This window comes from Mchenga conophoros, linkage group LG10 (assembly GCF_057382185.1).
Source record: "Mchenga conophoros isolate Kocher_MC1m ecotype Shallow Benthic linkage group LG10, M_conophoros_male_GT1.1, whole genome shotgun sequence".
NCBI lineage: Eukaryota > Metazoa > Chordata > Actinopteri > Cichliformes > Cichlidae > Mchenga > Mchenga conophoros.
In genome coordinates this window covers 27,849,439-27,876,745 of record NC_140535.1, presented here as the reverse complement: position 1 = coordinate 27,876,745, position 27,307 = coordinate 27,849,439, and the positions used below count along the sequence as shown (strand labels likewise).

The 27,307-nt window shown below is 40.3% G+C and overlaps 1 protein-coding gene across 2 annotated transcripts; it reads left to right on the top strand.

The window, feature by feature from the left end:
* The first annotated feature begins 835 nt into the window (after positions 1-835).
* trim37 (tripartite motif containing 37) lies at positions 836-26,878 on the top strand. 2 transcript variants are annotated; one of them, XM_085289676.1, is made up of 26 exons: positions 836-1,077; positions 2,886-2,955; positions 3,120-3,221; positions 4,514-4,554; positions 4,927-5,043; positions 5,360-5,447; positions 5,564-5,686; positions 7,833-7,956; positions 9,073-9,140; positions 10,049-10,173; positions 10,444-10,494; positions 10,850-10,931; positions 11,064-11,140; positions 11,810-11,989; positions 12,089-12,203; positions 12,451-12,642; positions 12,996-13,129; positions 13,255-13,337; positions 15,122-15,370; positions 16,517-16,825; positions 18,800-18,946; positions 21,345-21,540; positions 21,647-21,738; positions 23,171-23,281; positions 24,317-24,359; positions 24,508-26,878. In XM_085289676.1, the coding sequence occupies exons 2-26, from the start codon at positions 2,935-2,937 to the stop codon at positions 24,515-24,517; spliced, it is 2,880 nt and encodes a 959-aa protein (XP_085145802.1). In that variant the 5' UTR covers positions 836-1,077; positions 2,886-2,934; the 3' UTR covers positions 24,518-26,878. The 2 variants fall into 2 exon arrangements, with proteins under 2 accessions (XP_085145802.1, XP_085145803.1); XM_085289677.1 differs by having other exon boundaries at positions 24,317-26,878.
* Positions 26,879-27,307: the final 429 nt, after the last annotated feature.

Sequence of the window (27,307 nt, the reverse complement as noted above, 5' to 3'; positions counted from 1 at the left end):
AGTATGAATGCTAGAAAATGCATTTTCTGAAGAATGAATGAATGAAGAAACTGAATGTTTCGCACTGAAATGATATATTTGCTGAATGTTAAGTTAAAAATATTGAATGAGCTGAAAAATACTGAATTTTTCACCTGAAAAAAGTGCAGAACTGTTGAAAGCTGACGTTCACACAGAAGAAGTTGAAAAGTAGCTGAACAGGTTTAAAATGTAAATTAGAAAAAGCTGAGTAATGACAAACGAAAATAGAGTCAGAAAACAACTGAAAGAATATTAAAAGTTCATATTCTTTTAATCACTGAATGACTGAAATGTGATCCCCCTACTTGGATCCACACAGTTCAAAAAGTTTACATCTCTGAGCTTTGGAAGACACACTGTTGGAAAGAGAATAACGATGGCTACGTCTTGAGGGTCAAATAATAGCTGTAGACCGAACACTGTGGACACAGCAGCAGTTTAAAGAGAAGGTTTTAAGATAAATTTTTCCTCTACTCCCAGTCTGGCAGTTGAACTGTCTCACTCTAACCTATATATATATATATATATATATATATATATATATATATATATATATATATATATATACATACATTCATATTAGTATATATTATTAATATACTAATATATATATATTATACAGTTATATATAGTATACGATACAGTTTACGATATACAGTGTACACTTTGTGCTTTGCCCTGCCTTAGGTTTACGCTGTACTTTCCCAAACTTTCCATTTGGGGGCGGCAAAGCCCCACAGACTTTCTGTCACTTGCAAACACATAAAATTAATAGAAGAAGAAAAAAAGCCATTCGATTGGTTATTGCTAGGGGACAAACAGCCTCTCACCAACCACTGTTACATCTTCAGCTTAGGTAGAAAGGCAGCTGTATACCATCCTTGGTGCGGCACAGTGTGAGGTCTATTTTGTCGCAGCTAAATCTGAGTAGCACTTTAGTCTTTTTTATTTTTTTGCGGTGCTTTACGCGACGGAGGTGTTGTAATATATTATAATGTAGCCGTTAGCCGTGGTTTGTTTATCTGGCGGGGTGGACAGAGCCGATTCTCCGTCTAGGTGAGTGAACGACCCTGCTAATGCGAGCAAGCTAGCTATGAAAGCTCTCTCTCTCTTTCTAGATATATAAATATACATACACGCACTTATATATGTTTTTGTATTCAGGCTATCCTGCTATATGCTGCTGTCAGGGTATATCTTCCTTCCATCTATAGCTGCTGCCATTGCTGCTGTCGGACTGGTTTTGTGTCTGCTGATGCTGGGCCTCTGGCACAGATTGCAGGCTGCCGTTCACAACAACTGTCATGTTGTTGCTAATGTAGGCGAGCCCGCTGTTTGTGTTGTGCTCTACAGACACAGTTGCACTGATGTTACTGAGGTTTACATTCATCTTCACCACGTGCAACTATTGAGTATCGATTAGAGCTGCAGGGGTGACAATTTTGATCGTTTTCCCCATTTACTCGGATATTAAATAAAAATAATAATAATATTAAAAAAATACCTGAAAAAAACTGCTGTTTACTACCGCACATTCCTGGATTTTTATGTGGCCAGACCTTCCAAACCCCATTTAATATACGATATGTCAAAGTAAAAGATGTGCCATTTTTGCTTTCACAAGAAATAATTAAATGATAATAAAAATAAATAAATACAACTTATGCTACTTTCTCTTTATTAAGCATTTGAGTAAATTGCTTTTTAAAGTTGCAAAAAAGGCTCCAGACATGCCGGACCATATGCACTCACCAGCTACATTACACCTTCCTAGTACCAGGTTTGACCCCCTTGTGCCCTCAGCAGTGCATTAATTCTTTGTGGCATAAATAGCTGGAAACGTTCCTTTGATTTTGTCCATAGTGACATGATGGCATCACACAGCTGCAGGTGTTTCATTTGCACATGTATGATGTGAATCGCCTGTTCCATCACATCCCAAAGGTACTGTACTGGACTGATTACTGTAAATGACATTTGAGTACTTGTTGTCATGGTCAAGAAACGGGTTTGAGGGGATTTGACCTTTTTCACATGGCACATTAGCTCATTAGAAGCACCTTTTAGAACATAGTCAGCAACAATACTAAGTGTGGTGTTTAAAAGACGTTCACATAGTATGACGGATCCAAAGTGTGCCAAAAAAAATGTCCCCCACATCTTTATAGCACCAATTTTTTACACTAAATTCAACAATCTTCTGTTGTCCTGTTTAGTTTTGGTGAACCTCATTTTCGTGTTCTTGGCTGTCAATAGTGGTCCTCGGTGTGGTCATCTGATCTTCTGCTTCAAGGTTCAACGTGTTATGCAGTCATAGGTCCCATTTGGCACCAACAGCTATGCTTCAGAGTCACTTAAATCTCCTTTATTCCACATTCTGATGCTCGGTTTGAACTTCCTCAGGCCGTCTTGTCCATGTCTACATGCCTAAATGTACTGAGTTGATGCTGTGTGTTTGGCTGATTAGATATTTGTGTTAACTACCAGTTGAATGGGGGTAATAATGAAGTGGCTTGTGAGTATAGATTTAAACTTAACAATTAAGTGATGTATTTATTTTAAAAAGTAATATTATTTGTTTTAGTAATACTTAAAATTACTAAATTGTATTAAAAAACGATTTCTATACAGTGATGTTTTATTTAAGAAATGTAAGTAATTAAAGCAAAAATTAGGGGTCCATTCTCAGTGTGCTTGCAGTAAAGCCATCAAGTTTCTACATCACATCTGTAAACCTTCTGAAATGCTTGTGAGGTTTCAAATCCTGCAAACCTTGATCTCAAATGTCAGGTGCCTACTTTCAACTGTCCAACTAAAGCACAGTTTGTTTATTGATATATCCTTATACTGTTTTTCTTTTTTAGAATACTTGTTTGACTTGTCTGTGAGGCCCAGAACATCAAACTGGCTGAAATGGATGAGCAAAGTGTTGAGGTCAGTTTCACTGTTAGACTCCTATGATGTATTACATTATATATTGTATTGTATAGTGTATTACTTACCAAATTCATGTAATGTGCATGGTTTAATCTTCATAATCTGTGGTCTTGAGTTCTGTGGCTGTAGTCGGTTTAAAACGTTCTTCTGTCCCTGTGCAGAGCATTGCTGAGGTGTTTCGATGCTTCATTTGCATGGAGAAACTGAGGGATGCTCGCCTCTGTCCACATTGCTCCAAACTCTGCTGCTTCAGCTGTATACGAGTGAGTCTGTTTAGACATAGCAGCGATCAGAAAATGTTCTCCTCACTCCACAACTCTGCATTCAGTTTTTACAAGTATCTTAGTTTTTATCTAATCAATTTTGTGATGTGACCAAAATTACTGCGACTATGTGCAATGAACGTACAGTCTTGTTGCTTTTCTAATAGTTGTTTCAAAGACAAGGGCCACAAAACAACATACGTACTTGACAACCTTGGTTTTATAGAGGAATATAAACCAAATGCAACCAGTTGCCAACAATTTTTGTCGAGTCCCCTGTTACAGAAACACATGTTGCAAATGCTTATTAGCGCAGACTGACTCAGATTGCTTGCAGCATGTTGCTAGTCCGTTTTTATAGACAGCAGATTTTGCAAAACTTCGCCAACCTGTCCGTGAGTGATCATAGAATCAGACTTAAACCACAATTATTTGAGAGGTTGCCTCCAAGCAGCCAAACTGTGCAGCCACCTTGTGATTAAAAGTGGTCACCTGCTGGTTGAGGGTGTTTCACGCTCAGCCTCTGGGCAACCAACTGTTTTCATGCAACTACTTGAAATCAATCACTGAATGTGGGGAATAAATAAATAAAATAATGGAAGTCACCAGGCATTAGGCTGGTTTTTTTTTTTTTTTTTTTTCCAACTTGAAATGAGGTTGATGTCCTATTTTTACTCTAATGTGATTGAGCCATTAATGATAAAGCGATGAGACAGATAAGTCTGTTAAATCACACAGTTGGGATTTATGTAGAGCTTTTCCAGTCTTACTATCCAAACCCTTAAAGAACACACAAACATTCAGACAGCACTTTTTAAAAAATAATAAACTACACACTGTCCAGCACGCCTGTGTATCTTTCAGCCCACCGTTATGGGTGTAAGATCTTCGTGTTTTTTATACATGTTATTTTTATCTTTGTAAAATTTGATGGTGACTGGTTTTGGGATCGGTCACGTGCTGCCACCGCTACTTCTTTCATGTTTTATAGCTACATTGATAAATACTGAGATGACTTATCAAGTTAATAACCACCAACAGTAACCACAGTTGTTACTGTTCCCTTTCAATAATATTTGGTCAACAGTGCAGCAGTGTGATGCCGATGATTCACATGAGTCAGTCTTTGCTTATCCTCACACTCAGTAGGATCAGTTTGTGTAGTTTAGTTTTTCTTGGTCTTTATAAGGAATGTACAAATAAGAAAAAAATATAAAATGTCCTGAATCATGAATCTTTGGCAGACTGTTTGTGCTGCTTGTATTTAAGCTGAAATCTCTCCTGTGTAACAGCGATGGCTGACGGAGCAGAGAGCACAGTGTCCACACTGTCGGTAAGCACCTGCTAACACACATCTACTTCATATAACTAATCACATTTGGTGGAATAATTCATGGTCCATGTGAATTTTGTTTGAACTCATAAGGTACCTGGTAAGACCAGAGTAATGACTAAAAACAGTGTGTAAGAGCTATACAACTCACAATGTAACAGCGTGGAATACATATGAATTCGATGTGAGTTAATTCAGCAAGACATAAGCATATTATGTCTTTAGTATATCCTATGGGCAAGGAGAACACCAATAAAACTGATGAAACATAGCGAAACAGACAAAAAGCCTCAAGATAACTTTCTGATCTGCTTCATAATGTTAGAATAGCTATGCAGTTATTAAAATATGTGTGTGCATTCTTTTGTACAGGGCTCCACTTCAGCTGAGGGAGCTTGTCAACTGTCGCTGGGCGGAGGAGGTCACCCAGCAGCTGGACACCCTGCAGCTTTGCAGCCTCACCAAGCATGAGGACAACGATAAAGACAAGTGAGTTCTTGACAAGTGTCTTTCAGTCCCAGTCCTGTTTTCTGAGTTGAAAGTGTTCTTGTCATTTTTATATCCCTGTCTTCCTTAAATTTCTCTTCATAAATCAAATCTTAATGCCAGAACTATGAAAAGTTATTTTAAGAAGTTTTGTTCATTCTGTGTCACCATTGTTTTATATTTGTCAGGGTTTTGGTTTTTTTTTTTTTTTTTTGGTTGGGGTTACTTATACATGCTCTGTGATGCTCAACTCAGAGAATAACAATCAAATTTGGTACAGTTGTGGGAAACAAACAGTGGTTGTCTTGTTGCTCTGCAGATGTGAGAACCATCACGAGAAGCTGAGTGTTTTCTGTTGGACCTGTAAGAAATGCATCTGTCACCAGTGTGCCCTGTGGGGAGGCATGGTAATGCTTCACTTATATAATAGTTGGCAAAGTCAGAAACGCTCTCATTAATGAGTTTTCCGCTACATAAAAGTCAGATGGCGTCCGGTGAATTTTGCTGTTTTGGTTGCTTCCAGCACGGCGGCCACACCTTTAAGCCCCTGGTGGAGATTTATGAGCAGCATGTGACCAAGGTGAAGGAGGAGGTTGCCAAGCTGCGCCGCCGCCTCATGGAGCTCATCAGTCTGGTGCAGGAAGTGGTGAGGACTGCTTTTTCTCTTATGAACAACAAATGCTCAATAGTTTGATATTTACTGTCCTGTCAGATCAAACTCCTTCTGTTTCGTGCACTCATCACTTTTCACCTTCACCTCTTCAGTAAATCTTTTTAACTGCAGATTCATATCCTAGTACATATTTGAATTCTTCTTGACATTCATGGGACTTGAGGGATGTTCTCTCCCTCAACTATGAAGAATTATTAATGGGTTGGCGAGTTATCTTGAGGCAAACTCAGTTTTCAGTATTACAAAGGTGTCCTTTCTTAGCTGTCTAGATCAGCGGTCCCCAACCCCCGGGCCTCGGACCGGTACCGGTCCGTGAGTCGTTTGGTGCTGGGCCGCGAGAGTTGAGGCTCAGGTGTGAAATGTGTGGTTTTCAGGGTTTTTATCGGGTTTCAGCGTTATTTTGTTATCGTTTTTATCGTTAACTCGGTCTTCCTGGGTCATTTCACGTGTGTTATGAATAAATCTTCTTTTTTTCGGTACCGGTACTAGTTTTATTTTGTTGTATTTATCCGCGACACCTTAAAGGCCGGTCCGTGAAAATATTGTCGGGCATAAAATGGTCTGTGGCGCAAAAAAGGTTGGGGACCGCTGGTCTAGATTACCACGATGAGTTATGCTGCTTTAAGTAGAGTTTAGATTCTCTGCTGAAGGAATAGGTTTTATATGTATTGCTGTATCTTACATGCCACTGTTATGATAAGCCAATGTGTTACACTGTCTGCCATAGGAATTTATACACATTCATTTTTTGATGCAGAAAATGCATAAATGTTTTTATTTTCTGACATTAATATAAAAAATAACTAGCATTTTTGTTTTGCACAAAGAAATAAAATCAGCTCCATAATCCATAGAGCCCAATTAATGACCCACTTGTAGAGGAAAGCTTAAGTCAAAGAGCCTGTGGAAATTGTTTTAACTTAGGACCTCTGAGGCCCACTTTAAAGTTTCAGGTTATTAATGTCAACTGGGTACAGCATGAAATGTCCCGACAAAGCACTTTGCAGTGTTTCTTGGTCATTATTTGTGTGATTACACTGCTACATTATTGTAGTTCGGTGGTGGGATTCAGGAGCACCTGAGGGTCACTCTGGCCTTCTCAATTTGAGCAGTGACATTAAAGCAAACAGCAGTGAACTCAGGGAACTGTTATCATGATACTCCTGAAAGATACACATAGATGAGTTGTATGAAGACTGCCTGTCTCTCTATCTCTCTTATGAAAGCATCCACTCTCTAACTGCTTCTTCACACGTATCGTGTCACCTGACATGATGGACAGAGTGAGACGAAAGGTGAAACAAAGAATAGATAATAATAAACTATAACACAATAAATTAAAATGCCCATAAATGCTGAAATAAGTGCAAGTCAGTTACAAGGCAAAAACACTCAGTCTGTTTGCGTCATAGCTTGTGTTCAGTTTCAGTGTCTGTGGAGTCTGCTTTTGCTTTTTGTTTGAATATAATACATCCTGCGAGAGGATGAGCTCAGTCTCCTGTTTAAAAGGCTAAATGCTTTCTGTGATTGTGCCTGACTTTGTTGGTTTGTGTGTCTACTGAATGATGTATCCTGAGAGTTTTTAGGATGCTTCTATAGCCTCGGGATACCTTCATGTTTGTCTGTTAGACTAAAAACTTTGGACTGCATTAATCTGAATTCCATATCCCAGATTATCATAGTGGTCAAATTTTAGCTCTAGGTATATTGTGATTATACTTCCATTCGAAAATGAAATATCATCTTGATAAATCATATAAGTTGAATTATTTTGTTACCCCCAATTTCCTATGCTTCACATCCAACGATAGATGTGACATTGTGATATAGCGACCACAACAATAAAGTATCTACTGTACATTATAAAGCGCCTTGAGGCAACTTTTGTTGTGATTTGGCGCTATATAGATAAAATTGAATTGAATTGAACAACAGTCCTAATCAACACACAGGATTAGACTTCAAAATGATATCAAATCCGCAGCCTACAGTATGGGCGTGCTGTATTGCTGACATCCAGCAGATGGCACTGTTGTTTTAATAAAAGCTTGTCAGTGAAGTTGACACAGTGAACGCATATTTAACACAGTGTGTTTGTGTGTTTTGTTTGATGGTTCAGGAGAGGAACGTTGAGGCAGTTAGGGGTGCAAAAGACGAGAGGGTCCGAGAGATACGTAACGCCGTGGAAATGATGATCGCTCGTCTGGATAACCAGCTCAAGAATAAGCTCATCACCCTCATGGGTAGGACTCACACTGTGCACACACTCACTGTCAAAAGCAGATGTCCAGATAAATGTTTTTTTTTTCTTTTTTTAGCTTTTTATATACATTTTAACCTTCAATTTAATTAATTACACATCATTTCAGTGCATTGCTTTTATCTGAAAAAGAGCTGACCTCAAATCTTATTTTAAAAACATTTTTGACCACTTTCAAGCTCATTATTTCCATGTCTGAACACCTTGCCTACTTTTATGTAAAAATACTGAAAGAACTCTGGTAAGCTGAATTGAATGACTGGCTTTTAGGCTGCAGGAGAGGACACATTATTCTCATTTTCACCTGCATTTTTTTGACTTCACCAGAGTAGCTTTGCACGATTAACTGTTCAAAAAAATGTCCTGCAGCCCATTAGATGGTTCAAACTCTGTTTAGAACAAGGTCAAACAATTGTCTTCCGATTGGCTGAAAAGCAGGCGGGTGGGGCTTGGGCACTCACAGACAGAACTGCATGTCTGAGATGACCAGATTTCGGCTATCATACAGAGCCAGGAGTATTTTTAAAAAAATGAATGTTTTGCTGACGGGGTGACATAAAATCTTTTTACCATTAAAATATCATTAAACATGAATTAAGGAGCATTCAGCAGGATTTTGCAAAAAATAAGAGATGAAACTGCTGAAAAAACATATTTAGAGTTATCTGAAGAGAATGGTACGTTAGGGTCACCCTTACTAACTGTAGTCATTAATTAATATTCAGCAGTTAAATAAATTAATCCCAGTTCTGTCGCCACCTGGTTATGCATTCCCAATAGAATAAGCATCATTTTAACAGGTTAAAGACATATGGCAGTGTTTAGTTTTCTTGTTGTTGCAAGACTGGCTTTAAATGTGTCTAAAGGTCGAGACCTTCACCCAACAAAACACGCAGACTCCCCACTGAAAGCAGTGAGAGGCGCCCTTTATAGCTGCGGGTAATATACATATGAAATATTTATCTGGACTGAGTGGATCCGTGCACTTGGCTCCCACATACACAACCTGCACTCCCACACACTCTCACTCAGCAGCTTCCATCAGGGCTGACATTCAGCACAAGAGTACTGAAAATAGAACTGCGTTCCTCCCCATCAGGCCAGAAGACGTCCTTGACCCAGGAGACGGAGCTGCTGGAGTCTTTGCTGCAGGAGGTGGAGCATCAGGTTGGTCGTCTGCAGCAGATCAAAGCCTCCATTCATTTTTTTCCTACTGCATATTGTTAGTTGTGTAATATTAAAGCTGAGAAACCCCACACACAATACAGCAATACATGCTGTCTCATTGATTCAACACTATTCCAGTCTTTAAGGTCAAGGTATATTTTAAATCCTCTCTTATAGCAAGTGTCTGGTGCAATATTTTAAAAGTTTCAACTGTGCTGTTAACTGTTTTTAAAAAGGAAACGACTAATTTGAGGTCTATCCAAACAATACATCTGCAAGTTATAAAACCAAAAGTATGATGTAATGGCTGCAGAGCTGGTGAGAATTCACTGTAAGTGCTTTATTTTACACTGTGGGAACTTCTTTTATTCATTATTGAGTAGCAGAGCATGTTGCACGACAAATCGGGCGAGCAGGCATGTTGCATTTGCACGATTGTTTCTTACAATGTGATGTGATGAATCATGAGCTTTTCTGCACTAAGAGTAGCAGCCAGAAAATATTACAGCACATTAAATACAGAAATACTGGCAGCGTTGAGGGATGGGTCATCTCATTTACCATCTTGAAGTTATTTTGTAAAATGACTCCAAAAAAGTTGCACTTTACTATTTTTCATAGATATTCATAGCATAAATGTAACATTTTACTGAATTACAATTACAATTTATTTTTTTTACAAAAGAATCAGATTTTGAGGGGGTCAGGTGGGAGACTGTTTTTTGTTTTAAGAAATGAACTTTTATATTCTGACTTTGCTTCTTTTGTTACTGAATTAAGTAAAACATTTAGTTGAATTTCAGTTAACTGTTTATTTTTTCTGAGCAAAAATCAACACATCATCGATTGTTCAGCTGCTTGCTGGCAGTAACGAGATGATTTTCCTGAATTGTGTGTATGCTGAACAGCTTCACTCCTGCAGTAAGAGCGAACTGATCTCAAAGAGCCCAGAGATCCTCCTCATGTTCCAGCAGGTCCACCGGAAACCCATGCAGTCTTTCGTCACCACGCCCGTCCCTCCAGACTTCACTAGGTAATATCCTCAGCTGCAACACCAGACGCTTTTCACGGTCCAGGGAGGATGCAACGAAATGCCTTAGCTACTAGGGATAACAAAAATTATCATCAATAATAAATGTTATGTGGCAGGAGATTCCCATTTGTTTTTTTTTTGTTTTTTTTTAATCAATCGATTAAATTTTATGGCTCATAATACTAAAGGAAATAACCTGACAGTGACTGTAAACTACAGGTTAATTATTGTGCTTTTATGTGCAGTCATCTTTCCTCTTTGTGCTTTCAGTGAGCTGGTTCCTGCCTATGACTCCAGCACTTTTGTTCTAGTCAACTTCAGGTAAATCATCTCTGAGGCTGCATTTGGTCATAGAGAAGACAAACAAGGAACTCTCACTCTGACATACTGTCAGCTTCTTCCTATCTTCAAACACCATCCTTAAATTTTGTTGAGGATTTTATAAACTATGGAAAAATGTAAGGTACTTTTTAAAAATTTATTTAGCCTTTATTTAACTAAGTTCCTTGAGATTAAAATCTCTTTACACACTATTACAATGTTACAAGTTAAACTCAAATATAAATGCAAAATAAAATGAGTCAGAGTAAAAATAACCAGTTAAAAGCTTCAAATGGGAAATCTATCAAAACATCCTGATAGGGTTTCAGCTCGTTTGATATATGTTTGTTTGTAGCACCCTGAGGCAGCGGGCTGACCCGGTCTACAGCCCTCCCCTGCAGATCTCTGGCCTCTGCTGGAGACTCAAAGTCTACCCAGTGAGTTGATGTATGCCTTTTAAAACCTGGCTGCAGTTCTAGCTGACATCGATTGGTTATTGTGACTGTAGTAATTTAGACAGAAATCACGTTGTCTTTGCTAAAGCAGCACATGTCTCTGTGTTTCTGCAGGACGGTAACGGTGTGGTTCGTGGAAACTATCTGTCTGTGTTCCTCGAACTGTCTGCAGGACTTCCCGAAACATCAAAGTATGTAATATTTTGTTGTACATTGACTGCTCTTTCAATAAATTCCTCCTCTGCTCTGTTTTCTTTCTGTGACAATTTTTTATTTATTTTTTTTACAGTCAAGCCTGGGGCTAAATTGACTTGCGTAAAAGATTTATTTTCAAGTCCAATTTGAATAATTTACAGTTAACATGCAGGAAGACACATAGATTAAAAATGTTCAGTTATAATGCAGCCAGTGTTTTTCATAAAACCATCAAGATTGTTTTAAAATGAAATGAAAATCTGGTCCTAATAGATGCACAGTATAACAAAAACCACTACATTACATGATATAGGATATTTGAAAAATGAGTTTGGCATCAGTGAGGAGATAATACTTTTTCTTTCATGTTTTAAAGACGTGTTACCACTTCAACCAGGGGAGCAACAGGGGAACCCCTGATTGAATATTTAACGAGAAAACTGCATCAAATTTTGTCATTTTTAGCCGATTAATACCAAAATCAGGTGATCCTACTTGGACTCAATAATACTTGTGGCTTGAAAAACTAATCACTTCTAGTTTGGTGTGTTAAATATCCGTTCACTGTCTTTTAGTTCTTTAAAGAAATACATCCTCAAAAGTCCCGGATGAGTTCTGCTTTTGCTGCATTTCCTGTGTGTTGATATGCTCTTTGATATGCGTAGATATGAGTACCGTGTGGAGATGGTCCATCAGGCCTCCAGTGACCCCACAAAGAACATAATTCGGGAGTTTGCCTCTGACTTTGAGGTCGGTGAATGCTGGGGCTACAACCGCTTCTTCAGGCTTGATCTTCTAGCCAGTGAGGGATACCTGAACATGCAGACAGACACACTGGTCCTCCGGTGAGAACACGCACGCCCAATTCTAATCATGTAGAATCAGGTTGAGTTGGAGATCTTTTATCCCAGTGTGACTGAGTATCATTGGTTTTCTTTGCTCAGCTATCAGGTTCGCTCACCTACCTTTTTCCAGAAGTGCCGAGATCAGTACTGGTACATCAGCCAGCTGGAGTCGGCCCAGAGTGGCTACATCCAGCAGATCAACAATCTCAAAGAGGTACTCTGTCTGTCTGTGTTTGTGTTCTGTATTTATAGGCATGTTTTGTTTTTTTACTGTTTGTTGAATTTAGGATTCACTGACTCTCGTCAGCCATTGTTTTAGAGTAAACAGATTCCAAAGTTTTCAAAGATGCCAAAGTCTCTGAGTCACTCTGACTCATCTAGTTGGAGTTGCTTCCATAATTAAGTGTCTGTTTATTTTGAGCTAAATAATATTCCCCGAATCTCTGTATTTCTGATTCCAGAGGCTCGCTATCGAGCTATTTCGCCGTCAGACCTCACGCAGCTCCTCGCCTCCTGACCTGAGGCTTGCTGCGGGCACCACGACCTCTGAAAGAGACCCTCGCTCGGTGAAGAGTGACGATGAGATTCAGACCACTTTGAGCAATAATAAGAAAGGAGAAGAAGAAGAGAGGACGCAACACGATGACTCTAATGTGAGGATGGAAAATACTGCTTGACTTTGAAAAAACAGCTGATTGCTTCTTAATGTTTTCTTATTCGAGAGGGTGTCTGTGCATAGCTGAGCTTATACAGGTTTTCTTAGGTGATGGGCATCATGTTTTCACTGGAGGTGTTATGACTATGTCAAAAACTACTAATTATCTAGTATTATTTAGGTATTTTATTTATTAAGCTATTAATTTATTGGTGTTAAAATTTTCTTTTTATGGGGCATTTCATTGAATTTTAATTAAAAATCAAATGAATAAGAGCTGGAGGTTTTGGGATCCAGCGTCTTCCTGTACGAGATACAGCTCATTAATTGCCTGGCTCCTCTGTTGTCCAGGAGCTGTCAGACGGTGACCTGGAGGTGGACTGTCTGACAGAAGAGGAGGTGAACCCTCTGGATGGCAGCAGCACTTCAGGGAGCTCCACAGCCACCAGCAACACTGAGGAGAATGACATAGACGAGGAGACAATGTGAGCACAAATGGCTTTATTGTGAAACTTTCTACAAAAAATGTGCTTGGTGGTAATTTGATAATGAAGGCTTTGGTTTCTTTGGTAAGCCGAAGAAATGGATACTAACAGAAATATTTTCACAGGTCCGGGGAGAATGATGTCGACTTCATCGGCAACCTGGACACAGAAGAAGGAGAGCTTCCTGATGACTTGGCTGGAGCCACGGGTATAATTTAAAACATTCATAAAACTGTTTGATTTGAGTTTCCCACAGCTGACATGTTTTTGTTTTGTTTTTTTAACACACAGCAGTGTTAAAAATGTCAGATGTCAGTTTTATCGTTATGTTCTTGAAGGATTATTTAACCTATGCAAACAGAAACAAACTTAGAACCATGATTTGTGAACACATGATTTATGCTGCTGAACAACAAAGAACTGTTTATTTTTTTACCCCTGCAAATTGTGTCCTGAAATAAGCTTTCATTAATTTGTTCTTAAGTATAAATCAGCAGGAGGAGAAATCAATAATGAATGACTATAAAGCAGAACACAATTTAAAGTAATATTAAATATGCACATTACTCAAGGTGTAATGTTGTCCATTTACAGCAGATGTTCTAAATAAGGACATTTTCACACATTAAAGTTGATTATAAACCTCTATTTCTTACTTAGAAATATCAAATGGAAGCTCTTAAATCAAAATACAAGTGCAATTTAGCCAGTCTTAATTCATATTACATGAAAGCATGATTTTAAAAAAGGAAAAAAAAAGATTTCTAAATGCTTGAGTTCTTCTTAGAGGGCTGTAACTTGTGGTTAATAGTATAAATTAATATGTTTCAGTTATTTAAATAAAATATGGTGTTTGTTCTCATTGTAACTCAGTAGGGCAGTTAAACCGTTAAATCCGATTATTTTCATGACAAAAATGTTCATCTAAAAGTTGCTACAAAAGCCCAGTGGGTTTACTGAACAATTCCCTCCATTTACGGAGTGTAACCATCAAATATTTATTGTCCTTTCTCAAATAAAGGCCCTGTTGTCTCCTCAGTTGAGGCAAATAAAAGTCAGCCTCTGTTTGAGAATTTTAGGAATCTATTTGTGTTGTTTGACAACTGTAGAGGCAGATCACAGCAATATGATGGTGGACCTCAAAGCGGCTCCTTCAGGCGTGTTTGACTGTGTTGGTGTTGAAAGGCATGAAGAGGATGAGTCAGTGTTGGTGCACCATGCCCCTCGCAGCCTGCCGATATAGAAGCACTTGGTGTCCGTGTGTGTACATGTGTGGGGAGGGGGTGTTAGATGTCAGAGTTGAACATATCTTTGCTGCATATTGTTTACATCCCACATTGGAGTAATTTTTATTTTTTTATGATTAGGTTACAATTCAGCGAGAGACTCCAGCCTGTTTTGTAACTCTGTTTTTGATGCAGGTTTCTTTGTCTGGAAAACCTTTAGAGAATTTTCTCTCCCAGCAGCTGGAAACTGGCCAGTCAGAAACTCATGTGGGCTGTACAGATAATAACATGTCTCACTGCTGCTTGAAACCAGATCAGTGTTTCTGTTGAGCTTCACTTAAACTTGAATCCCAGATTCAGTAGGTCTAAAGATTAAAAAAAGAAAAAAGGGGGAAAAAAAGTATTTTAAAAAATTTAAGAAGTTCAGACAGCTAAAACCTCCTCAGGCTTTTTGTTGGCAAATTTAACCATATTAAAAACTTAAGGACACAATATATCCTATAGACGTTTACTTTTGAATCAAGTTTTTATTTCAGTTAACTGAAAGGTTTTTCACAATGCCTTTTAGTTTAGTTTTAGTTACCTATAGTAACAATGAAGAGCACCAGATCTCCAACATAAAGAAACAGCTCAAATAACACATAAACATGAATATTTGGAAGGAGAAATGGAGCAATAATCACTTAAATAACCCCTTATTCCTCTTTTAATTTAAGCACAGCCACACATGAACCATATAAACCCTGTTTTTGTGTCTGATCTGCAGGCGGTTCCAACTCCAGTGTGCGATCATTACACCGTAGTGCTGCAGCTGCTGCCGGTCGTAGTACTAGTGGCAGTGGAGCTTCCGCTGCTGCTGCTGCCGCCACCGGTGCTGTTGGGCCAGGTGGTAACAGCCTCCTGGAGATCGACCCGGTCATCCTGATCCAGCTGCTGGATCTGAAGGAGCGCAGCAGCGTGGAATCCCTGTGGGGTCTTCAGCCTCGGCCTCCGGTGTCTCTCCTCCACAGCCAAGGTCTGTAGGCACGCTAACAAAATATCAGTCCCACTAAACTGGGAGTCATTACTCAAACTCTGACACAGGGGTTCCTCAAAATAAAAAACACTTTGTAAGGTCACAGGTTAGCATGTAAACAGCACTGGTTTCAACATATTTAAGTATAGAAAACACATGTAGGATGTTCTGTAGGCTTTGGGGATAAACGCTGTGTTTGCACAAGATTACCAGAGAGCCTCATGCTGATTCTTATCAGTCTCGTCCTTTTTCTCTTTTGATGGATTTGAACTTGCTTTCGATATGAATCGGTTTTGCTGCTTTCTATGGAGAAGAAATACATTAGACCAAACTTTTCATTTTCAGGGTGGTAAAATTAAACCTACAGGAATCAGAAAGAAGGGTGCAGCGAACGCCAAGAATTTTGTGAAAAGAACAAAGAAAAAGACCAAAATCAGTTTTCTTGGGACTAATATTGTCCCAGCACCTCTGCTAGGAGAAACATTGGAGCTAATTTGTTGTGGATTTTTTTTTTTTCTTTAAAAATTGGTCAAAACCATTACCACCAGCATCCTTTTGTAACCACTTTCTCTTGACCTGTTCGATTAAAAGCGTTGAAGAAAGGTGGAAAGAGAAAAACAGTTTTTAGGGCAACAAACTACCCTCTCACCTTGTAACAGCTGATGTTATTAAGTCTGAAACGACAGTGATCTGAAGGACTACAAAAATCTCATCTTACGTACTTTTACAGGTCATTAAAAAAACAATATAAAGTAAAATAAGATGTTTGCCACATTGAGACCTTTAGTTCAGCAGTTTATTACGTGAAATAGGAAACAGACTGTTAATTAACATTTATGTGATCTGCACCACTTGTTGTGAGTTATAGGACGCTATCCTCTGCTAAAGGAGGTAATAAAGGAAGTATTGAAGTGTTTTCCTGAGTATCTGGAGAATTTAAACCGAACTTAGCATAACTGCCATGCAGTTTGTGAAAAGACTTTAGGTACATTTGATGTTTAACTTTTTCTCAGTACCAACAGGGAAGCTTCTGATTGGTCCCCGAACCACCATGCAGCTTGCGACCATAGCCCCAAACATAGTTTTAAGCTGTATATTTGGAGCTTCACCTTATCTGCTTCTCTAACTTGTTTCTTGTGTCTTCAGCTCATCCTCACTCGAGGAAGGAACGAGAGCGGCGTCCGCAGGTGGTGCGACGATCAGCTCCGGACTCGGGGGTCCTCATCCGCCTCAAGGCTCAGATGGCTGAGGTCCGCAGCAAGATGGCCGATGTTAAGAGTCAAGTGCTGGAGGTGCGGGGGTCAGCGGAGCCCAGGCCTGGCCCATCTGGGGCCTTCGGTGCTGAAGAGCTCCCGTCTCATCACGGCGATTCAGAGATGGCAGCTTGTCATAAACCCAGCGAGCTTGACCTGGTGGGGAGAGCAGCTGCGACTCGAGCCAGACCCTGCCGCCCCGGTGAGGACTGCTGTTGCAAGCTGTTCAGTATTAATGTGTAAACAGTGACAGTTTCAACCAAACAGGGAATCTGAGTTATCTGGTTACCCACGCTACAGTTGGTCCGTTTGATTATCTCAATCTCTGCCTGAGGAAATGAATTTATTGAATTCTTTTTGAAAAGAAAAAAACATTGTAGAAATGAAGAGCTGTGTGAAAACAATGCTGCTTCTTTTTGCATGGCATGTTATTCTGGTGGACAAAGTACACAGCAAATGTGCAAACCGGAATAGAGAGGACAATCTGTGTGGGTTGCCACACTGTCAGTTGTCAAGGGTACTCATATGTAGGGCTGTCCCGAATACTTTTGTTTAAAAAAAATTTTTGGGGGGGTGCTTTGCAAAAGCAAATGAACATAACAGAGAGAGAGCATCGTATCTGTGCTGGGAGATCACAGATCACAAAAATCCACCATGTTGCCCTGCAATCTTGAAAACAGTGACAAGTTGGACATTGCCGTTCTACCTAATCAGGTTTTATGTATCTTTTTAGAAAGCGGCCACATGCGAAGTAATATGAATTGGCTAAACAACAACAGCAGTTGGTTATAAGCTAATATTTTCCAAGTTATACTCGAGTGTCGCAAAAATCGCACTCGCCTGCAGAGTGCAGATTAATGCACTACAGATGGCCAGCATTTTTAAGCGGACTTGGTCAGAAACATAAAATACTGCAAAATATTAAATTGACACATATCGTTTTTACCCATCAGCTGCAAAAGGCTGATGAGCTATTGCTGTGGGCTGGGTGGGCGGTGTGGACACCCGAGTTTGTGAACGTGATAACTCAAGAAGGAAGTCGCCTAATATTTTCAAATATTGATACCACAGGTACATCTACTAAAAATCTCAGACAACTTCAAAGCCTGGCGACTTTAACCTCAAGGTCAGAGGTCAAGTTTTCTGAAAATATTCTGAATGCAATGACATTAGAACAAGGCGACATAGGATTTTACCACAAGTGTATCTACTACAAGGCTAAGGGACAGCACTGGGAGCCACCAGTATTTTTTATTACTCATTTATTGCCAAGTGTTTATATGATTCCAATATGTTACATGTTACATGGTCTAAATTTTACTGTTTTTGAACAGGATGTTTACATTATATTCTCAGATATACGTATACTCTCAGAATCCACTAAGCTAAAACCTAACAGGTTAACATGCTCTTGCTGAGACTGAAGCAAGTTGACAGGTTGGCATAGCCTCAGTTTCTTTTTTTTCTGTGTCTTTTGGGAATTGGTCAGACGGCCCGGTGGCGCTAGTATCCGGCAGCCTCGCCTCTGTCAGTGCGCCCCAGGGCAGCTGTGGCTACAATGTAGCTTGCCATCACCAGTGTGTGAATGTGTGTGTGACTGGGTGGATGACTGAATGTAGTGTAAAGCGCTTTGGGGTCCTTAGGGACTAAGTAAAGCCCTATACAAATACAGGCCATTTACCATTTAATTACAACATTGAAAGTCAATATTTGCTGCTTCTTTGGATCCAACTAACCTTACATCATTTGTAGCTTTATTTATAGCTTATAAGGGAAATAAACTCTTTTAAACCCTAATCATTGCATAAAACTTGTAATATTGCCTGCTAGCTCTGGGAAACATCAGTGGATGATATTCAGGCTAATTTTTCATTGGAAAAATGTGCCCAGAGAAATTTTGGACTTTTTGAGATTCTATTCTGTCAGGACAGATTATGCTGTTTTTGTTTTGGCACAGTCTTAGGAAGAGATGGATTAGTTTACTTTCCATATTCCCCTATTACACTAAGCCAGGAAGGCCTGCCTCACTATCTTTAGATTAAACTCCAGATAACAAGGCTCACGGGACTTCTGCTGGCACAATCAATATGGTTTTTATCATTATTATTATTATTATTATTATTATTATTATTATTATTATTATTATTACATTTGTGTGTCTGTGTTCTGTGTGCAGCCAGGAAGTCTCTGTCTCCTGTCCTGGACAGCAGCTCTCTGGTTGTGAAGAGGAGGAGTCCAGAGGAGATGGAAAAAGACCTGAGGGGAGCAGAAGCTGCTCTGGAGCTCAGCCTGCATCCTAAAGATGGGATGGGAGGAGCAGAGGGTAAGTGTATTCTTGTTGTTGTTGTTGTTGTTGTTGTTGTTTGTTTGTTTTTTATTCTCCTTTAAACCTGCATAAAATCACAGCCAAGGTGTAACATTGTCCTAAAAAACCGAATTCAAATCTGTGAGAATGACGTGAACAGTAGATGTTGTAAAACCGAAACACTGATCTTTAAAGTGCAATAAAGACAAACGGCAGAGTCAGGTGATCATTTGTTTGTTACTTCGTCACTTCAGGTGAACATTTACAACTGTTTAGACAAAATATGGATAGAGAAGGGTTGATTTATTTATTTTTTTGATTTTGTTTTAGAGAATCAACAGTGATTGTGCTGAAAATTTAGGGTGCAGAGCTTGACTGCTTGAGTGCACTTTACTCAGTCAAGTATCCACCTGATGGATCCTGAAGTTTCTGCAGTTGATTTTTATATTTACTCTCCCCTGTACTGCTTCATTAAGACTTAAAATAGTTTGTGATTCTTTAGTTGCTTTTATGTTTTAACATCGACACAAAAACAGTAACACTTTTCTTTTATAAGAATTTAAAAAAAAAATCTGATTCCTGACTTTTATAGGTGACTTTATTAGATTAGCCTTCAGACGTGCAGTTCATGATCTCCCCTTTATGAGTCATGTAATCATCATAAATTATATATTGTGGTTTAAGAGGTTGAGCTTTTAAAACTTTTCATATCAGTATTATGGTGTGGCCTGCAGTTAGTTCACCTTTAAGACACTCTGAATATCATGGTAACAAAAAAACCCCTTAAAGGGTTTTAAATGAGGTTTTTCATTTGGGGAAAAAAAATCATCGTAACTCTCTTCCCAATACAGACAATATGTGATGACCTCCCCTGTACCCATAATGATTAGTTTTGACACCTCAGTATATATTAATAATGACCTAGTTTAATGACCATTAGAATAGTTTTTTTTTTTTCTCAGGGGTAACTGTATAGGCGGAGACCACCTGCAGTAAACCCAGTCATTTTGTTCTATAAGCAGACACTGTTTGGTTCAGAAAAGGGAAACAAGGGTTACTGCTAGTAGGGTTTTCACGAGGTATAAAGTTAAGGCAGCAAATCACAGTGGTTTTTATTATCCACTGAACATTCTGTAGCACCACCATCTGATCAAAATAAATAGATATCCAAAGACATTATACACTCTCCTAAACCTGCAGTATGAAGGGATTCACTTACCCCAACACTGGCGATCACGATGAGTGGTTACACAAAGCTGGTTATGAACTTTTTTAGTTATCCCAGGGTTTCCTGATCTGCGTATGAACGTTTACGTAAAAATGGTTGGCGTTGCCAGCATCTGAACAATCACACTGTTAAGTGTATCAGCAAGTAAAGCCATAATACAGAATAAAAGTAACACAGCTGCTCCAGATGAGTCAGCGATGTGAGATAACCAATCACTCTACATTAATTTAATACATACAGCTCTGAATAAAAGAGCTACTATGTTAATGAAATTGAACTTATTTGAAGCTTGGAAAGAAAGTGCGCCAACTGTGTAAATATGTGTAAAGATACCGAAGATTAATTATTTTATTAAATAAATTTTTAAGTTGGTTTTGCATGCACACTGGATGTAAGGTCAACAAATACAAAGAAGTGCTCTGCTTGTAGAACAATAAAAATTATTCACAGCCAACAGAAAAATAATGAAACAATAAAATTGTCTCCGAGAATTTGTATTTCTTGCTGATCATCAGGGAAATGGAAAGAAATTAGATATTACTGTCTGCACACAGTGGTCCGAGGGTTTTTCCAGGAATGGTGATGCTGTTTTCCAAGGAATTAATCAGCAGGCGGTGATTTCATATCTGTTGATCTCTAATTATGCTCGCAGTTTAAGTTACCAAGCTGATATACCCTGATAAGAAGTGTGAACCTCCTCCGTGGTACAGAAAACCCAGGATGAACCTGGATGAGACAAAATCCTGCTTCATTGCAGAGGCATTTATAACTTATTCATAGTGGAATTTTCAAACTGAACGTCCCACGATCTTTGACGTTGATTCCCAAGAAACACTTTTCATGCTCCAAAGAAGATAAACTCTTCTGATTTTAATGAATCACGAGCAAGCCATGCCGAAAAAGGTCGAACTTAGAGATTTCTGCACACTCCTCAAGACGATGCTTACGCTAGTGCTTCTTTTATTCAGGCTCTAAGGAAACTTATTATGACAGTGTCTTCAGTGCTTCCAGATTTGATTTGCAGTTTAATGACTGATGGGTTCTGGGATTCGCCAGCAGGGCTTTTTTTTTTAGAAAAATAATACACAATATTACTTTATGGTCACACCCACTCAGCTCCCTGTTTTATCTTTTCTTAGCACATTCCCACTTTTCCATCACGTGACTTGGCTTTTGTCTTCATTCCAGGAGTGCTGAAGGCTGACAGCCTCCAGGGACCCCTGGTGTCTCTCAGCACCGCATCAGAGCAGCCCTCCACCTCTAAGCAGCAATATACGATGGAGCAACAGCTATACGGGGCCTCGGGGTCCAGGGAAGACATCTTCACCTTGGCAGCATCGAGCTACATGGCTTCAAGCAAGAACTGTGGCAGCAGGAGCCTGGGGTACGACCCAGAGACTCCTCACGCACAAGAAAAATTATATCTGCAAGAGACAGCCGTGTAATGGAACGCCAGGGTCCCATATGTCTTTCATTTCTTCCCGCTGCAGGGCAGCTGCGTTGGACTGTGAATCTGAGAGCTCAGGAAACTCCCATCAGTCCTTGCCGGAGGTGCCGTCTGCACAGCTGCTGTCATGTGAAGGTTGGTTCACCTTCTAACTGTGAGCCTCAGGAGTGATTGTGTTTGATGATTTGGATTGGCTCTCTGTATACCAGGCAGGGTTTTGTGCGTCATGCTACAAGGCCGTGTCCCCGTCAGTCAGTCTAATTTAGTCTTGGTACAAGTTTGCAAAATTGAAGCTTGATGATACTTTCTTTAATTAAAAAAGAACATCTGGCACTCAGCATACTTTAAAAAAGGAATCATTCCCCTATTCTGACTGATGGTCTGTGAAATCCATCAATTCAATAAGAATTCTCCATCCATCCATCTTCATCCGCTTTATCCGAGGCCGGGTCGCGGGGGCAGCAGCCTAAGCAGAGAAGCCCAGACCTCCCTCTCCCCAGCCACCTCCTCCAGCTTATCCGGGGGAACACCAAGGCGTTCCCAGGCCAGCCGAGAGATATAATCTCTCCAGCGTGTCCTGGGTCTGCCCCGGAGCCTCCTCCTGGTGGGACATGCCCGGAACACCAACCCCATGAGGCGCCCAGGAGGCATCCTTGTCAGATGCCCGAACCACCCCACGTGGCTCCTTTCGATGTGGAGGAGCAGCGGCTCTACTCTGAGCCCCTCCCGGATGGCCGAACCTCTCACCCTATTTCTAAGGGAGAGGCCAGCCACCCTTCGGAGGAAGCTCATTTCTGCCGCTTGTATCCGTGATCTCGTTCTTTTGGTCACTACCCACAGCTCGTGGCCATAGGTGAGGGTAGGGACGTAGATCGACGGGTAAATTGAGAGCTTCGCTTTTACACTCAGCTCCCTCTTCACCACGACGGACCGGTGCAGCGTCCGCATTACTGCAGCTGCAGCCCCAATCCGTCTGTCGATCTCCGGCTCCCTTCTCCCATCACTCGCGAACAAGACCCCGAGATACTTGAACTCCTCCACTTGGGGCAGGAACTCATCCCCGACCCGGAGTGGGCACTCCACCCTTTTTCCGGCTGAGAACCATGGCCTCCGATTTGGAGGTGCTGATCCTCATTCTCGCTGCTTCACACTCTGCTGCGAACTGTTCTAGTGCGAGCTGGAGGCCCTCACCCGATGAAGCCAACAGAACCACATCATCTGCGAAAAGCAGAGATGAGATTCTGAGGCCACCGAAGTGAAAGCCCTTCGCTACTTGGCTGCGCCTAGAAATCCTGTCCATAAAAATGATGAACAGAATCGGTGACAAAGGGCAGCCCTGGCGGAGCCCATCACCCACTGGGAACGAGTCCGACTTATTGCCAGCAATGCGAACCAAGCTCTTGCAGCAGTTGTATAGGGATCGAATGGCCCGTAGCAATGGGCCAGACACCCTATACTCCCGCAATAAGAATTCTGTAACACTGAATTATGAGCGTGCCTGAGAAGTTGGAACTTAAAGAGTTCTGCACACGTGTAACAGTCTCATTCTTTCTCGTCTCGTCTGCAGATCAGCCGGCATCTGTCCTGGTGACGGCTACAAGCAGCGACAGCGACACTGAGGACGAGGCCCTGCAGAGCAACAACTCTCGCTACGACAACCACACTCCACCCTGCACAGGTAACCAGCACACACATCATGAAATGAGGCAGAGCCAAGGTGCATGATGTAGATACTAAAATCATTGTTCAGATTCTGCAGAATCTGTTAATGTTTCCCTTTTTTCTTTGGTGGTTATCATCTCTACACACTCCTCCCTCTCTTTCTGCTCTAGCGCTTTTTTGGTATGTGCGTGTATAGTATACATGTACAGTCATGTACAGAGTTCGCAGCTTCAGTCGTTCGCAGACTTTTCCTTAGACTCTAAATAATAATCGTTCATGTACAGCCTTGCACATCCTTTACTATTTTTTATTTATTTATTCTTTTTTTTTTTTTTTTTTTTAAGGAGAAGGCAGATTGGGATGGTGTACCACCCCTGTATTCAGAAGCAGGAGGTTTAAAGGTAGCCAGTCCAGGGGTGTTATTCATTTCTCCTTACTGCGTCTCTGGCAGATGGAGTCCAGCATTCCTGCATCATCAGTTTACCACGTGTAGCCATCTCGAGTGTTTTGCTCAGTTTTCTTGTGTTTTTCATTTTGTTCTTCTTAAAGCTCTATGATGCTGCCCAAATGCATATTTAGGGTTTAAACTATTTTAAAGGCATTTATAGGCATTTTCTTTGACCACATCCAAAATCCACAGTTTTCACAGTTCGCTGGTGCTCTTGGAACGTAATCCCCGCAGATTTTGGGGGGCGACTATATTTGATGAGTATTAGTACCACTTCTTTTTATTACTTTTTTTAAAACATGAGAGCAACTGGATGAGGTGAGTGGGATCCCACAGGGGTGGTGTGTGAGACAGCAGACTGTTATCCAGCAAAAAGGATGCACATCATCAGAGAGACTAATGATTTCGACCCTGGCAGTTTTTGTTTTGTTTTTTTCCCTCATCTGTATATTTGTGGATTACTGTTAGCTAAAATAATTTAATAGTCAGATGTTTGGGAATTTCCTGGTACTTTTTGTCTCCTGTTCAGATGCTGATTTTGTGTTGTAATAGTGTTATGAGTAACACACAGATTGGCGTGTTTTTCCTCCTTACTTCTTCCAGGAGAGCAGCTCCTGTCTGATGACATGAGTCTACCTGCTGACAGGTGAGCGCAGAAGGGCGCCAGCTTCACGCCATAATAACGATGCAATAATGGCTGGAGAGGACACACATGCTAGTTACACACAGCTGTAGAGTAGAAACTATTTGTTATGCATGAACTGAAAACAAACACTTGTTTTTTTTTTTCTTAGAGTTTCCTGAATGTCTTTATTATAGGACCATGGCAGAAGTTAATGAAATAACTGTTAAGAGCGTCACTTCATGTTGTGCAGAAACAACAGAGCTGCTCCCTTCAAGACAAACAACATCACCGTTTGCGTTTAAAGTTGTTTTTCTCTGTTCTGGGTTTGTCTTCATTCGGGGGTTTGACCCCTCGGTGCTGCTTTTTGCTCGTCAGTGTGGCTGTTATATAGCAGCACTGGGTTTACGTAAGTCAGTTAGTCTCATTATTTAATAGCCACGTACTAATGGCGACACTGCTGTTTGTTTAATGACTGAATTTCTAACAGTGTTAGGTGCATAGAAGCAGGACTGCAGTGCTTTTTAGTCACTTTATTTAATTCCTTGTGTATAAATGCTTTTCTAAGTCTGGCCTGTCTACAGCATATATATGTAAATAATATGTAGCCTGTCAATAAGAGTTTAGTGTTTCTACTGCTGTGCTGTTCATGCTGAGTTCAGTCTTCCTGCCCTTCAGGCCCAGCACCTTCTCCTCTTCCTTCACCCACTCGGCTCTCTTTATCCACCGCTCAAACGCTTCGTTTCAGACACACAGTTTTTTTTTTTTTGTTCTTTTTCTCGAGGTGAACCATTAGCTTTCCTTGTAAGTCATGTAAATGTCTTCGCTCTTAATAACAGCCGCGTCAGACTTTATTTGACATTTGAAAAGGCTAAACGATCAACTGAGTAACGTGGTTTATGAAGCTGCCGCTGCAGTCTGTGGGCTGAAACTTCATAGCACACCGCAGCCTCCGCGGTGACCCTCAGACTCTCAGGCAGGTGTTTTCAGTTCAACATCTGCATAAACACCAGTGACTGCAGGGCAACGGGCCTCTGCCCGCAGAGACTGACACACATACAGCACACCTGGCAGCTCATCAGTTATTATTAATTTAAAGGAGCAGTCTGAGTTTGGGTCTTCTCTTGATTCTGTAAAAATCTTTGTTAGCTTTACTGGACTCTATCCACACCTGCTCCTCTCCACTCCCACAGATTCAAACACCACTAAAACAACTGCCTTTTTTTTTTATTTATTTATTTTTATTCCATGTTTTAAGTCTGCAGTGAGTGAGCGAGCATTGAAAAGCTGAAACTGAGGCAGTAGCTCTGTTTAAATTATTAGTAACACCTCTGTGTTCCTGATGTGGTGTGTCAGCACATCTGCTCTGGAGAGTTTCTGTATGTGGGCTGTACTCAGGCACAAAAGTGCAAAATTTAAAGGGCTAGTACACCCAAATTAAAAAGCTTACGTAGTGTTATCTATTAGTGAGATTGCTGTTCTTACATGGACACGATGGAGGGGCACGCAGGGCATTTACTTAGTACTCTCTCAATTAATCCTACGGATCATTTTCTCAGGATTTCATTTGGCTTATTTAATGGTTCCAAAGAGTGAAAAATGACTGTCGCAGAAAAAAACGATCGGCTAATCAGAAAGTTTGCCCGTTAATTTCCTCTTTATCTAGATTTACTGAATAATTGCTGCACCTCTAGGTGAGTGCTAATTAGTTTGGGGAGCTCTGAAAAATGACTTTCCTTCTAGACCCTCTTACCATTGATAATTTAATTGGAAATATGTGGGGACCTTCTAATGAAAACTTCCCAGGATGGAAGGTTTTTGGTTTTTTTTTTTTTGGGTGGGGGAGTAAACTAAACAAAAATAATCTGCATAGAATGAAAGTGTGTTTCTAATTTTGGGTGAACTGACCCTTTAAAGTCGAGGCACATTTAGTTTTCTGAGGAGTTGACAGCAGAGCTTAATAAGAATCGCTGTAATTATGTAACGTGTGCTCTGCTGCCTTGCTGGCTTTTCTTGATGGATTAATTATTTCTCACCTCACTTCTCTGAACAAACAGAGCGAACACGAGTGAAACGCTGTTGCTGCACTTCACTGGGAGAAAACATGTCGAGCACTCTGTCAGACCTTTCTCCTTCACCCCTCAGCTGTAACTCATTTTAAAAGCCACTTATTCTTCCCATAATCGGGAGTTTGTGTTGTAAATATGTTGGAGTATGTTCTTTTGAGGCTGTGCCTGAATGCACATGGCTTTAACAGCTGGACTGAAAGAAGATGGACTTCTTGTGCGCACCAAGTCTTTACACTAATAATTGAAAAAGTCCATTGCAGCTCATCTTGTAAATTCTGCTTTTTCGTCTGTTCCACTGTTGCGCACTTTCACATACATGACCGAAACATGGAAAAGCTCATATTCTTCACATGTTGTTTTGTCAAAAGCTGCTTTTGTTTTACATTTCCAGAAGTTGCAGTCTATAATTTTATGTGTATATTTTCTTTTTGTTGTGAGTGTAATAAATAAAATGTTTTATGATACTGAGAAAGAGCACGGTTGCTTATTTGTGTACCCCACAGCTCACTTATGCTCGTAAAGCTCTTGGAGCCGTAGCCGAAACCCAACAGGAAGTTCACCATTTTGAATTTAAGACTCAATTTTGGCCCTGTTTCTTATGCTATTTTAGGATGTTATGTTCCAACCAACTACTAGGGATTCAATTTGATCAATTTTGTTTCTCAATCTCATCCAAAGACCTTGGTGATGCTAAGCTTGGTGAAGCGTTTGCAGCTTCGTTAACGGGCGTGTCTGTGGCGGCTTGGAGAATGCCATTTTATCCGCCATAGCGTTGGAAGTTATCAGAACTCACGTCTTTGTGAGTTTGGCATGGTTGATAAACCTCCAGGGCTGAGACATCTACATGCTGAAAGGACATCGCCACCATAGCTCCGCCCAGTGCCTACAGACTAAAGCCTTTTG

Bases quoted from the DNA above. Each gene is read 5' to 3' on its own strand.
- trim37 (XM_085289676.1), top strand. From the start codon at position 2,935: ATGGATGAGCAAAGTGTTGAG. The intron at 10,495-10,849 runs GTAAATCATCTC...GTTTGTTTGTAG, and splicing joins TTTGTTCTAGTCAACTTCAG to CACCCTGAGGCAGCGGGCTG. The intron at 12,643-12,995 runs GTGAGGATGGAA...TCTGTTGTCCAG, and splicing joins CGCAACACGATGACTCTAAT to GAGCTGTCAGACGGTGACCT.